Source organism: Sus scrofa, chromosome 13, assembly GCF_000003025.6.
Source record: "Sus scrofa isolate TJ Tabasco breed Duroc chromosome 13, Sscrofa11.1, whole genome shotgun sequence".
In the NCBI taxonomy this organism is placed as follows: Eukaryota; Metazoa; Chordata; class Mammalia; order Artiodactyla; family Suidae; genus Sus; species Sus scrofa.
This window is the reverse complement of record NC_010455.5, coordinates 134511433-134526562: the sequence shown is the minus strand read 5'-3', so window position 1 is coordinate 134526562 and position 15130 is coordinate 134511433. Positions and strand designations below refer to the sequence as shown.

Here is a 15130-nt window from a genome sequence, read left to right as displayed (position 1 = left end):
TTTTTTTTTTTTTGCTGCCCTGCGGCATATGGAGTTCCTGGGCCAGAGATCAGATCTGAGCCACAGCTGCGATCTATGCCGAAGCAGCAGCAGCAAAACCAGATCCTTTAACCCACTGCCCTGGGTCAGGGTTTGAACCTGCGTCCTGGCACTACAGAGGCACTAAGGATCCTGGTGAGCCACAGTGGGAACTCCTGCTACCCTCTACTTTAGACACTGGGCTTTCATTTTTGTAAGGCAAGTGCTGAATAGAGAAGTTTTAGGAGGAGCTGTTGAATTTTTTTTCATTTTATAGTACACACTAAAGAAAATTTGGAGGAATAGCTCCAAATATAGCTCAGTCTTTCAAATTTAATCACAGTTAGCACTTTGGTTCATTTCCTTTCAGTCTTTTTAAAGAACTAGTAAAAAAATCAATAGCCTTTGCTCATAAATATGCTGCAGACGTATTATGTCTCTACTCAATGGTAATATTTAAAAATTTTTAAACGTGAATTTTAAAAGAATGGATTAAAGAACCCATTTTCCAAAAGCTGAAAATTTCTCATAGGAAATTTCCCTAATCACTTAACCAGTACGCTTGCTTTTTTGAAAAGATCTCTGACAACTAGAAACATAGTTGCATCACATGACTTAAAGTTGTGATAAAACTTTTCACCAAATGGCTTATCATGTAAGAAAGAAATATGAATCTCACTTCCCAGAATGATTAGCAAACTCAATTGCTCCAATTCATCTCTTGGTTTAAACATCGGGCATGGAAATCAACACTGCAGGGAATCTGATCTAGAGTTTTTACAAAGGCAAGCAGATGGAAAGCCTGTACTATCTCGGGGGCGGGGGGGGGAAGGTTTCACTTGTGAATATCTGGGTTTTTCCTCAGAGATGGAATATAATAGTGCCAGAAGAAGAGGGCAAATAAGATAACTACATAATACTGGTTGCAGTCCCGTTGTGGCTCAGTGGTTAATGAACCCGACTGGTATCCATGAGGATGTGGGTTGGATCCTTAGCCTCACTCAGTGGGTTAAGAATCTGGCGTTGCCGTGAGCTGTGATGTAGGTTGCAGATGCAGCTTGGATCTCGCATTGCTGTGGCTGTGGTGTAGGCCAGCAGCTACAGGTCTGATTCTACCCCTAGCCTGGGAACCTCCATATGCCTCGGATGTGGCCCTAAAAGACCAAAAAAACAAAAAACAACAACAACAACAACAAAAAAGTGGTTGACAGTACTATAATCTTGGTTTGAGAAAGGTAGCAGGGACTAGGACTAGCTTAACATAAAAGATAAAAAGGCAACATGTGAGATGGAAGGACAATAATAATAATTTTACAATTTCAAATTGAAAAGCTTTCAAAATTGGGCCCAGAAAGAAGATAAGAGGTTTCCATGGAGAGTACCCTCTCAACCCACGCTAAGTTCTTTTATAACTGAAGTAAAAAAGTTCTTTAAAAAAAGGTGAAACATTACTAGTAAAATCTACTTAATAGAAGGAGAGAAACAATCATGAGGGTTCACTCTGACTAATCCATGCTGGAGCTGTGCTCTTTCTCTTAGGCTTTTTACACATATGTAAAAGAGCAGGTGTTTATTACTGTACAAGTGATAATGTGGTCTTTAAAAATTTTATTTTTATTTTATTTTTTGTCTTTTTGTCTCTTTAGGGCCACACCTGGGGCACATGGAGGTTCCCAGGCTAGGGGTCCAGTAGGGCTACAGCAGCGCGGGATCCGAGCTGCGTCTCCAACCTACACCATGGCTCATGGCAACGCCGGATCCTTAACTCACTGAGTGAGGCCAGGGATCGAACCCACATCTTCATGTATGCTAGTCGGGTTCATTAACCACTGAGCCAAAATGGTAACTCCAGTGTGGTCTTTTAAAAAGAATTTTTTTTTTTCTTTTTTTGCTGCATCCATGGCATATGAAAGTTCCTGGGCCAGAAATCAAATCCAAGCTAGAGCTTTGACCTACACCACACCTGTGGCAATGCCGGATCCTTAAGCCACCAAGCAGGGCCAAGGATCAAACCCATGCCTCCACAGCCACCTGGGTACTGCCATAAGGTTCTTAACCCACTGCGCCACAGCAGGAACTCCAATGCCGCTGTCTTCTCAACTCCTGGCTAGTCAGGAGGAGTTGAGCTGAGACACAAAAGTCACTGGGGTGAAAGCTACTGGGACAAGGGCTTAACCTTCAGACTGGGCAAAGAAAACACAAGACAACTGCTTTTCACTTAGGAGAATTTTTCATTAGCTAGAAACTCCCTTTCCATATACCAGTTTCTCTTTCTACCTTGTAGAAATGTAAGCAGAATCAATGTAACTAGCTTCTATTATGAAGGAAATTTAGTTAAGCAATCTAGGGTCTGATCTGAGTCTGGGAGAAAAGGCCAGGGGTGTGTGCACAGGGGCACCAAGGAGGTGAGACTCCAGCAAAAGAAGGGGACCTCAGTATTCTGGTCTACAAAAGTAGGACCCTTATATTTCTGAAACATTTCCTATAGATACTGGAAGGGCATGGGCAGAAAAATTAGTTTCTTTCCATGCAAACAAAAGTAAAAAAAGAGAAAATTTGTGTTGCTGAGTTAGAAACTGGTCCATGAATAACGCCCACTTCAAACAAAAGGAAAGCTCAGAATAGGGATCCTGGGGTCCAACTCAGCATTCTCTCTATAAGGATTACTAGCACCCTAAAACATAAAACGTGTGTATGTTTTGGGGGTAGGTTGGGGAGTAGTAATAAGAAGTCTCCTTTGAGATTTCCCCTGCAAAGAGCAGATTTCTGATGGATGAAGGGAAAGAGGCATGGGGAAGCATCATCTTTCTCCCTAGTCATTCCTTCCCTTATTAGCATTTATCTAAATTCCAGGATGTAGTCAGTGTTTCATAATTGGGATACAACTCCTTCCTACAGTCTGATGAAAGCTGTGAATCTACCTTTGAGAAAAATACACATTTTAAGGCGCTCAATGAGCCCTGGAAGCCCTAGGAGTGCATGAATCCCAGGCTACAAAGCCCTGCTCTGTATGTGTCTGATGGAATGGCTAGTGAAAAGCACCCAGGGGTGTACATTCCCTATCACTCTAGAGTGCAGAAGGACTCATGATTTTGCGGTAAATCATGTATCACCTGCTGTCCCCAAAATCTTTTCCAGAGCTTTGGATGACATAACACATGGTTTTGGATAGCCATATAGAGCCTGTTCTAATTCTGTAATATACAGCCTGTACAGATTTGAATAAGAAATCTTTTTTTTTTTTTTTTTGCTTTTTAAGGCCGCATCTGAGGAATGGAGGTTCCAGGCTAGGGGTCCAAATGGAGCTGCAGCTGCTGGCCTACACCACAGCTCACAGCAACACCAGATACTTAACCCAGTGAGGAAGGCCAGAGATCAAACCCGCAACTTCATGGATCCCAGTCGGATTTGTTTCTGCTGCGCCACAATGGGAACTCCTGAGTAAGAAATCTTAATGCAGGTTTTGGGGAAGAAAGTAATTTCAACAAGAAAGGAACTATATAATGAAAGGAGTAAGACATAAATGATCTTGCTATTCTGAAATTTGAAATAATTTAGTTTTTCAGGTCACCTTCCTTGGTGACATGGGTCATTCAGTGAGTTGTCAAATATTTGTGATGATTTTTTTATAAGATTCAATAGTGTACTTCTAAGAATGGGAACTGTACTACTTAACAGTGATGCCTACTGAACAAGCAGCAATTTATCAAACATCACTGATTCTCCCCAAATACAAAGAAAGATAAATCATAACCTAATGGTTACAAGTACCTTTCGGAGTTTCTTTTAAAATGCCTGTGCTTACAACCTCCATTTACAAGAAGGTCATTTTTTGAACTAGGGGGTAAAAAAATACAGTTTCATACAGTACACTAACAACGCGTTTCTTGGAGTTCCTGTCGTGGCTCAGCGGAAACAAATCTGACCAGCATCCGTGAGGACACAGGTTTGATCCCAGGCCTTGCTCAGTGGGTTAAGGATTCTGTGTTGCTGTGGCTGTGGTGTAGGTCAGCAGGTACAGTTCCAATTTGACCCCTAGCCTGGGAACCTGCATATGCTGCAGGTGGGACCCTAAAAAGACCAAAAAAAAAAAAAAATTTTTTTCTTAAATTATATTCAGAACTCTAATGAGCAAGCTCTCAAGAATTACAATATATCACTATGCTTTAATGTAGCCACAAAGAAAAACTGCTATGATTTTTCATTTGTATTTGGCTTTAATTTTATATTCTCACCCAAAAAAAAAAAAAAAAAAAAACACTAAGAAAGTAAATTGCAAAGCTCTCTGTACGGTCCGAAGAACAAGAGAAGAAATAGTATGAGGGGAGAGCAATTTATATGAAGGAAAAATAGATGTAAATATTTACACTAAAATCTAGTCCTATAACAGTATCCCCATTAAAGAAATACTGACTTATTCATAATAATCAGTATCATAATTAAAAAGGGAGGGTTTGGTTTTTTTTTTTTTTTGCTTTTAATTAAAAAACTTGACAATTTTCATCTGGTTGATTCAAAGTCTATTTTTCCATCCACAAATGTTATAATTTGGGAATTTTTACATACTTACATGTTTCCCCTCAACTTTATGGGTCATTTATTAACCAAAAAGATCCCCTCTGAAACATTATTTTATTGAATAGGGCTACTTGCTTTTAAGAGTTATGGATAGTATTTCATAAAAAACCTCTTTATTTTTAAGAGGAATTAAATGTTCTTGACAGAATGGGCCATGTATAACTCATCTCTGTACTTTTTTTTTTTTCTTTTGCTTTTTAGGGCCGCACCCTTAGCATATGGAGGTTCCCAGGCTAGGGGTCCAACTGGAGCCTAGGCCACAGCCACAGCAACGCCAGATCCGAGCCGTGTCTGAAACCTACACCACAGCTCACGGCAATGCTGGATCCTTAACCCACTGAACGAGACCAGGATCAAACCCACAACCTCATGGTTCCTAGTTGGATTCATTTCCACTGTGCCACAATGGAAACTGCGTTATCTCTGTACCTTTTTTCTGGACAGAATGCCTGTCGCAATAAATATGACTAAGTTTTGTTGCTGTCTTCACTAGTGAGTTTTAAATGCTCTAATTTTACATTATATTCATGTTTCTTTGACAAATAGGAAGGTTCATGTGTTTTATTTCTCTAACTGGTTAAACATATAAAATAGTTTTATTTTTTCTCTATGTGTTTCATATTCCTAAGTGAAAGGCACTCTGTGATCAAGATAAAGAACCTCAGTCCCCAGTGTGGCTCAATGGAATTGGGGGCATCTGTGGAGTGCTGGGATGCAGGCTGAATCCCTGGCTTAGAACAGTGGGTTAAGGATCCCGTGTTGATGCAGCTTGTAGCATAGGTCACAACTGCAGCTCAGTTCTGATTCCATATGCAATGAGGCAGCCAGAAAAGAAAAGAAAAATAAAAAAAAAGAACCTCAGTCACTCTTACTCTCAAATTCCACTTTCTTTTTTTTGGTTTGTTTTGCTTTTTAGGGCTGTACCTGTGGCATATGGAAGTTCCCGGGCTAGGGGTACAATAGAGCTGCAGGTGCTGCCTACGCCATAGCCATAGCAACACAGGATCTGAGCCACATCTGCAACCTACACCACAGCTCATGGCAATGCCGGATCCTTAACCCACTGATCAAGGCCAGGGATCAAACTTGCATCCTCGTGGATACTAGCTGGTTTTGTTTCTGCTAAGCCACAATGTGAACTCCCTACAATTTCACTTTCTACATGAGCTCCTTGCTACTTCCTAAGTTTTCCCCTGAAAATGAAGCATGACATCTTTTTTTTATTACTAAAAAAAAAATTTTTTTTAACTCAGTTGACAGAAACTGGGGAAAATGCAAAGTATGAATAAGCCCTTCCCTTACTTGCATTGCCAAATATCATTCCTATTCTGTTAATCACCAGCATTAGGACCAAAACCAAGTCTCTCAAGTCTTTGGGGGCATAGTTGATTTGGTAGTGCTATTGCTACACTCTGCCTTTTCTATACAAATGCCTGTCTTCTGAGGTCACCAAATAGAAAGTGGCTACCTCTTCCCCTTAGCAGCAATGTATGACTCTATTTTTGGATGTGCTAGAGGGGAAAGAGCAATATCAGCCTCTTAGGAGAGGCTGAATTAAAGCAGAATTAAAGGTTCTTGGGAGGCTTAACAAAGCAGAATTAAAGGTTCTTGGGAGGCTTAAATGATTTGCATCTGGAGAGGCAGCAAGATGAATGTCCAGAGTGGCAATCTAGATACAGCTGTGGTTTGAGTAAAAGGATCTGTGTCAGTTAGTGTTTGCTAAATAAGAACAAAATACCAGAAAACGAGATGAGGGCAAAACCTCTGAAAAGGCTAGACACTGCTAATATGCACAATATCCATATAGATTCATCAAAAGAGGGGTCACAACAATCAAATAACCATCAAATGCAATGTGGAAACCTTCTTTTGTCTTTTTAGGGCCACACCCACGGCACATGGAGGTTCTCAGGCTAGGGGTCTAATCAGAGCCATAGCTGCCAGCCTGTGCCACAGTCACAGCAACACCAGATCCGAGCTGCACCTGAGACCTACATCACAGCTCATAGCAATGCTGGATCCTTAACCTGCTGAGAGAGGCCAGGTATTAAACCTGCAATCTTGTGGTTCCTAGTTGGATTCGTTTCCGCTGCACCTCGACAAGAACCCCCCCCTCACTTTTTGGCTGCACATACAGCTTGTGTAAATTCCTGGGCCAGGGATTGAATCGCAGCCATTGCAGTGGCTATGCCAGATCCTTAACTTGCTGAGCCACCAGAGAACTATTCCCATTGCACACTTCTTACACACCTCTTTTGTTAATACTTACCACACACAGCTATAAATAAACTAGTGTTTATACACCTATTTTTTTCTCTAGAAGTGAGACCCACAAGGCAGGAACTGGGCTCTATTCGTATTTGTATCCTTAGCATTCTGCACAATGCCTGCCTCTGTACTTAACAAATGTCTGATGAAGAGCCAACATTTTGTTTAGCATTATAAACTTACGACAGCTGGCGAGGGAACGTGAATACTTGGGACAGATCGAGGCCGCACATGATTGGCCAAATGGCAAAGGACAACCCCATCAGTTAGAGCTGCTCCAAGATCACAAGGCAGAGATACTTTCAACCGGTACTCAATATGCTAAAAGAACAGGAAAAGGCAAAATATATTAATTGAAAAATGGCTGACAAACAGGACATAATGGAATTACAATAGAATATATTTAAATAGATATCAAGAAAAAAGAAAATAACTTAAGTACCACAATCTCTATTTTATCTTGTGAGGAGATCCAATATATATGTACGGCAGCCAGGCCTCAGTGCTGCAAAGTACTACCATAGAAATTCAATTTACAATTTTTTGATTAAAAAAACTAGATTCAATTTCAAAATAAACACTATATATATAAAATATGTGTGGTATATATGCATACGTACATATAAATTATTATTACTGTAACAAGATTTCCTTACAACATGAGGTAGAAAACTTTTTTAAATGATTAGGGCCAGGGGTTGAGCTTTATAGCATAACCCATCTCATTTTCCTAGTAAAACGGGCAAAAAAAAATTCATCACCCAATAGGCATCAGAGCACACAATGTGCATTGTTGATTCTATTAAAAATTACAAGTCAGGAAATTCCTGTCATGGCTCAGCAATAAACAAACCTGACTAGTACCCATGAGGCCTTGTGTTTGATCCCTGGCCTCACTCAGTGGGTTAAGGATCCGGGGTTGCCATGAGCTGTGGTGTAGGTTGCAGATGCAGATTAGATCTCATGCTGCTGTGGTGTAGGCCAGTGGCTACAGCTCAGATTCGACCCCTAGCCTGGAAACCTCCATGTGCCGTGGGTGTGGCCCTAAAAAGACAACAACAAAAAAATTACAAGTCAAATGAACAAGTGATGGCAGGATTATGGGCTATAGCAATTACACTGAAAAAGTGTAATTCAAAGGCAATGTACTTACTTTCCGTAGCTGATCTATTAATTCCAGCTCTTCTTCTCTCTGTCTTGAATTTTGCCTTGCTACAGAATCTGCTGAATCAGTGGTAGGTGCAGTAGATGGCAGAAGGGATGAAGTATGACCTAAAAACATTAGTATATAAAACAGAAAGGTGACTGCCAGTGCTACCAAAAAAACTCATATCCACCTGACCATAGATAGGTTCCTTGCAAGTATAGTACTTTCTACTTTTGGACTAACTTCTTAAAAAAGTTTTGGAGTTCCCATCATGGCACAGTGGAAACGAATCTGACTAGGAACCATGAGGTTGCAGGTTTGATCCTTGGCCTTGCTCACTGGGTTAAGGATCTGGCATTGCAGTGAGCTGTAGTGTAGGTTGCAGACACAGCTCGGATCTGGTGTTGCTGTGGCTCTGGCGTAGGCTGGTGGCTACAGCTCCGACTGGACCCCTAGCCTGGGAACCTCCATATGATGCAGGTGAGATCTCAAAAAGACCCCCCAAAAAAAGTTTTTATTGGAGTTCCGTGGTAGCCTAGCAGTTAAAGATCCAGTGTTGTCCTTGGTGTGGCTAGGATTTGATCCCTGGCCCAGAAACTTGCTAATGCCAGGGGCATGGCCAAAAAAATCCTTATTATGGAAATTTTCAAATATACACTGTAATAGGGAGAACAGTATGAAAAATTACCAAATGTCCATTATTCATTTGGCTCAACTACTTTGCGTGTTTGATTACATCCATGTAAAAACATTTTTATTGAAAAATAACAAAAAAACTATACAAATCATAAGTAAATAGCTCAATATATTATCATCATAAAGTAGACACAAGCAAGTCAATAAATGCAGCATCACCAACACCCAGAAGCCCCTCTCATGTTCCCTATCCATTAGTACCCAAAGGTTACTTCTAGTAACATGGGTTCTAACTACATGGTTCCTGATTTCTAATACCATAGATTAGTTTTGTCCATTTTTTAACTTTCTATAAAGAAAACCATATTGTAATGTGTGCATGTTTTTGTGTCTGGCTTCTTCTCTCTCTCTCTCTTTTTTTTTTTTTTTTTTTTTTTGCTATTTAGTGCTGCACCCATGGCATATGGAAGTTCCCAGGTTAGGGGTGGAACTGGGAACTATAGCTGCTGACCTACACCACAGCTCACAGCAATGCCGGATCCTAACACACTGAGCAAGGCCAGGGATCAAACCTGCATCCTCATGGATACTAGCTGGATTTGTTTCCACTGGAACACAATAGGAACTCTCTGTGTCTAGTGTCTTTTGATCAATATTATGTTTATAAGATTGATCCATGTTGTTGTGTATATTAATTTGTTCATTTTCACTGCTTATTTGGTATCCCACTGTACAAATATACCACAATTATTTATCTGTTCTGCTGTAGATGGGACATTCAGTTTGGGGCTATTATGAATGATGCTGCTATGAATATTTTTGTACATATCTTTTGGTGTGGATGTGTACATATTTCAGAAAGCAAAACTGTTAGTCCTATAATATACAAATGTTCAGCATTAGCAGATAATGTATACAGTTTTCTCACCAGTAGTCAATCTCTTGTTTGAGTTTAAATCTCGTTGTGAGTATACCTATCGTTACATTAAAATTACTGTGTGAGTGAAATGTCTGTTTCCACTTCTAGATAACTTCTTTGGTGGGCCAGGCAAAAATCTGGCATATTAATTAAACATGAGACTAAGTACATTTTTTAAAAAATTACTAACTCATTTCTTTAAGAACAGAGATAACGGCTTTTACCAACTGAAAAATCTGAAAAAGAGCACATTACAGAGAGAAGGGATATTCCCTGAAGCCCTTCAAGAGTATTTTTTTGTTTAAACTTTGGGTGGTATTAAGAAACTTTCTAATCAAAATGAATTCAAACAAGATTAAGATTCTCTTCCTTTCATGTCAGTGAGATCACAGACAAATCCCAAGGTGATATCTTAGGAAAAAAGTTTAAAAGTATGTAATAGTTAATGTCACTGTATAAATAACTGCATCCTCACCCCCACACCAGCCTTTTAATCACTATCACATACCTTTATTTGTTTCTCCCCTGACAGCTCCTCGGAAAAGGAAGCTTTCAGGGCGCTGGGGTTGATTTCTCTGGATAGCAGCAGGAAAAGAATATGCAGGGGAATGATGAACTGAATCAGCATGGAAAAGCAAAATAGGATTAAAGGAGATGGAAAAAAATTAAATGTAGTAACAGACACATGTGACAAAAGTTCAGTAAATGGCAAATGAAGAAAAATCAAACCTTGGAGTTCCCATTGCGGCTCAGTGGTTAACGAACCCAAGTAGCATCCATGAGGACTTGGGTTCGATCCCTGGCCTCATTCAGTGGGTTAAGGATCCGGCATTGCTTGAGCGGTGGGGTAGGTCGCAGACACAGCTTGGATTCCGCATTGCTATTGCTGTGGCCTAGGCCGGTGGCTACAGCTCCGATTCGACCCCTAGCCTGGGAATTTCCATATGCCCTGGGTGCAGCCCTAAGAAGACAAAAAGAAAAAAAAAAAAACCTCAATGATATAAAATGATAATACTATTTATTAATACAAAATCTCTGGTACAAAAATTAATCCTGAAAGCAGGAAGGCTGTTTATATGTATTTTAAATTGTCATGTTATTTTTGGTATAGCAATAAAAGCAAAACGAATGTTAATGTATCAAATATAGTTTCTTACAAATCTATAGCCCTGTGAGCTCATGCTCATTTTTTCATATCAAATGGCTGAATAGTTGAAAAACCAGTCAAATTAAAAACTGGAAAATGTGCACAGAGTTCCCAATTTTGTGCCTGATTTCTCATCTCAGAAAAGGAAGCCACAACCATGGGTAAAAAGTAATTCATTAGGAAATCCTGGTGAAGAATAAAGAATTGTGGAGTTCCTGTCATGGCACAATGAAAACGAATCTGACTAGTATCCATGAGGATGTGGGTTTGATCCCTGGTCCTGCTCAGTGGATTAAAGGATCTGGCATGGCCACAAGTTGCAGTGTAGATCACGAATGAAGCTTGGATTTGGTGTTGCTGTGGCTGTGGCATAGTCCGGCAGCTGCAGCTCTGCTTTAACCCCTAGACTGGGAACTCTCATATGCCACGGGTGCGGCCCTAAAAAGACAACAACAACAACAACAACAACCCCCCCCCCCCAATTATAACTGTGATGTGGTTAATTGCACTTTTGTATCTATTACCTGTTTCTGTTGCAGGTGAACTTGATACAGCATTAGATCTGTCATCATTCTGTGGAGATACAACAGAGATATATCAATAATTATTACTCAAGAGAGGCACCTTCCGGATTTATGGTAACTTTGGGATAATAAAAGAAAACAACATGCAACTCTCCTCAAGATTAAGTCTAGAAATAAGGATTTGGTGTAATAAACTAATTTTGAATTTTTTTTAAGGCCAAACTTTTTATTTAGTTCTTTGTAGAGAATACAAGATTTATGTAATGCATTCTCTTAAGATAGTCCTATTATAGAATAGGCCTTTCCTATGACTGTGAAAAATGATCATCGTGAGGCAGAAAATTAGGGAAATAGGGAAATGTATAAAAGAGAATAAAATTTTATTTTATAATAGTATTTTTCTGGCATATTTTCTAAAGTATTCCCTACTCCCCACCCCAGTCCCCTAAAATAATGTTTTAAGGAAGAAGGATGGTTTCTTCTTTTCAGTTAGGAAATAAGCTGTTGAAAGATGACAGATAGCTGTATTTTGAGACTAGTATTTGAATCCAAGAGATGTTTTTAATTCACTGACCAAAGGAACAGCAAAAAAGAGGAAGAACTAGTTCAACTGGTATAAAGTATATCTTAAAAAAGGGAATGGGGTTGAGCTAATTTAAAAGAAAGTGTTGGTTGGTTGGGTTAAAAATAATGAAGACTTGGCAGGGGAGTAGAATCAAAAAAAGTTAGAGGAGTTCCCATCGTGGCGCAGTGGTTAACGAATCCGACTAGGAACCATGAGGTTGTGGGTTCGATCCCTGGCCTTGCTCAGTGGGTTAACGACCCGGCGTTGCCGTGAGCTGTGGTGTAGGTCGCAGACGCGGCTCGGCTCGGATCCTGCGTTGCTGTGGCTCTGGCGTAGGCTGGCAGCTACAGCTCCAATTTGACCCCTAGCCTGGGAACCTCCATATGCCACGGGAATCGGCCCTAGAAATGGCAAAAAGAAAAAAAAAAAAAAAAAAAGTTAGAATAACAACTGTTTTTCAGGCCCTGACATCTAGTTATATTCAGTACTCATTGCGTTAATCTCAGTAATTTATGATAACAGACATTTTTGAACATAGTGACTTTAAAACACACAGAGAGTCCCATGCTTTTTTCTTCTTTCTGGGTTTCAAAATTTTCAGAAATCTTTTATCTCAAGTTGGACTTGGGTCAGATGAAACTGATGATGGAGAATTTTAACTGCTAAAATAAACAGAAGCTATGCTGTTGAGAAAATTCATGGACTGATTTGAAAGACAATTCTGTGGTAATGATTTCTTGGTTTGATACTCTTAGGCTGAGAAAGAAGACTTAAAAAGTAGGCGTTCCTGTTGTGGCTCAGGGGGTTAAGAACCCGACATAGTGTCCATGAGGATATGGGTTTGATCCTTGGCCTTGCGCAGCGTTTTAAGGATCTGGCATTGCCACAAGCTGTGGCACAGGTCACAGATGCGGCTTAGATCTGGGGTTGTTGTGGCTATAATCTGACCCCTAGCCAGGGAACTTCCATATGCTGCAGGTAAAAAGAAAGAAAGAAAAAAAGTTGTGCTCTTGAGTAAAGCAATGTTATTACATTCATTAGTGAAAAAGAAAACATGTCCATCAAGTTTAAAGACACCAATAAACTAAGTTTGGGACACTGAGAAGAAATGGAAATTTAAATAACAAATTTAATTTAAAATAAAAGCAACAGGCACAGCAAAAGGAATGAATAGGCAAATGAAGCAAAAGCTGGATATCTTTTTATGGAAATAAAAGACTATCCTTATTTTCAAGGAATAAGAAACAGGAAGGGGAAAGCTAGTTAGTTGAACAAAGACCTGTTCAAGGACCAATGGTAGAAACAGAAAAACATAAAATATAGAGATTTGGAGTTCCCGTCGTGGCGCAGTGGTTAACGAATCTGACTAGGAACCATGAGGTTGCGGGTTCGGTCCCTGCCCTTGCTCAGTGGGTTGACGATCCGGCGTTGCCGTGAGCTGTGGTGTAGGCTGCAGACGCGGCTCGGATCCTGCGTTGCTGTGGCTCTGGCGTAGGCTGGTGGCTACAGCTCCGATTCAACCCCTAGCCTGGGAACCTCCATATGCCGCGGGAGCGGCCCAAGAAATAGCAACAATAACAACAACAACAACAACAAAGACAAAAAAAAAAAAAAAAAAAAAAAAGAGAGATTATACCAGGTACATAGGAAAAATTTTTTTAATTTAAAAAGACCTGGAGTTCCCGTCATGGCGCGGTGGTTAACGAATCCCACTAGAAACCATGAGGTTTCGGGTTCGATCCCTGGCCTTGCTCAGTGAGTCAGGGATCTGGCGTTGCCATGAGCTGTGGTGTAGGTCGCAGACACGGCTTGGATCTGGCATTGCTGTGGTTGTGAAGTAGGCTGACAGCTGTAGCTCCAATTAGACCCCCAGCCAAAAAAAAAAGACCTATTAGTATAACACTAGAAATTTTAACATATTTAGGAAGGAGATGATAAAACAGGCAACTATGTCAGATGAGAAGGAAGGGCTGAAACAAATATTCCAATGAACGGCAGCAAAATGTTCTCTATTTCTAGAAACAGCAAAAGAACACAGTTTTGTATAATGAAAAACAAAGACAGACTAGAAGGGACTTACAGAATGTACTTTTTGTTGTTGTTTTTTCAGGCTGCCCTCTTGGCATCCGGAGGTTCCCAGGCTAGGGGTCCAATCAAAGCTATAGTTGCCAGGCTATGCCACAGACACAGCCACGCCAGATCCTTAACCCAGTGAATGAGGCCAGGGATCGAACCCACAACCTCATGGTTCCTAGTCAGATTTGTTTCCGCTGTACCACGATGGGAACTCCTAAAAATGTACTTTTATTGAAGCTATAAATCTAAGTGATTTGCATTCTAGGATACTGAAATAATTAGTTCACATCACTCTGAGACCATTGACTAGTATATCTAAGAACACTTGGAGAACTGGAGAGCAAAAAAAGGAAATTGACATAAGCTCAACTTTTATGCCTGGCTAAGCGACAAAAGAAACAAAAGAAAATCATGCTTAAATATAGTATATACCTGTTGTAAAGTAACTGAGATACCAAAAAATAAAGAATAAATCTTTAAAAACTAATCATTTGACACTATAGCAGATCTGATAGAAAGAATGTTAGACTTATTACACGACTTTTGGCATATTCAGATTTGGTCTTACTCAACTACAGCTCTGGGGGAGGAAAAGCCCAATGCCCTAAGGTAGTCACTGAGAGTCAGGAACTCACTTTTCTGCTATACATCTAGACCTATATACCTTCTTTGAAAGAATTTTGGAAACAGTCCCTCAAGTAATTTTCTGTGTTGTTCAAATAAGGAATCTAGCTGAGAAAGGTTAGCAAAATTAGAGAATATAGAAGAGAGTTATAAAGTTTTTTCAGGAGTCATCCAGGTATGTGCAGATTTAATAACTAGAGAGAAGGTTTATCAGGTATACAGATGTTATAAAGTTGGGGTCTGCATTTAGAAGTTCACAAAGCAAGAATCTGAAAGTATTCTAGTAAATTAGAAAATTAAAATAAAAAATGTTAAAAAAATTAAAAATGTTCACAAAGCAAAATTAAGTATTTAGGAAAACAGAAGATAAAAGGTAGAAATTATCACTTAGGAGTATAACTAAAAGAATTGTGAATTGCAGTGGATACAATGAGCAAAATGAATACCAAGATGGAAAAAGCCAACCTAACACTCAGGGTAGAACATGTGAAAAACCTCTGTTTCACGCTCAGCACGAGGTGGGCTCTAATGAGGAATACATTTCTAGCTGGGGGCTGTGGAGCCAAAATGAAGGGCAGAGAATTTGTGATAGTTCTTAAGTACAAACAGGCTGGAAAGGCACATAAAA

General features: G+C 39.8%; 1 protein-coding gene across 12 annotated transcripts in view; it reads right to left on the bottom strand.

Moving 5' to 3' along the window:
* Nucleotides 1-15130, bottom strand: part of LRCH3 (leucine rich repeats and calponin homology domain containing 3) — a 133287-nt gene that overhangs the window by 12801 nt on the left and 105356 nt on the right. For all 12 annotated transcript variants that reach the window (XM_013982361.2, XM_005670142.3, XM_005670145.3 and 9 more), the window contains 4 exons: nucleotides 11238-11286; nucleotides 10075-10182; nucleotides 8018-8136; nucleotides 7048-7185 (listed from right to left, as the gene is read on the bottom strand). In XM_013982361.2, the coding sequence (XP_013837815.1) occupies nucleotides 7048-7185; nucleotides 8018-8136; nucleotides 10075-10182; nucleotides 11238-11286 (414 nt within the window). The remainder of the gene's footprint in view (nucleotides 1-7047; nucleotides 7186-8017; nucleotides 8137-10074; nucleotides 10183-11237; nucleotides 11287-15130) is intronic.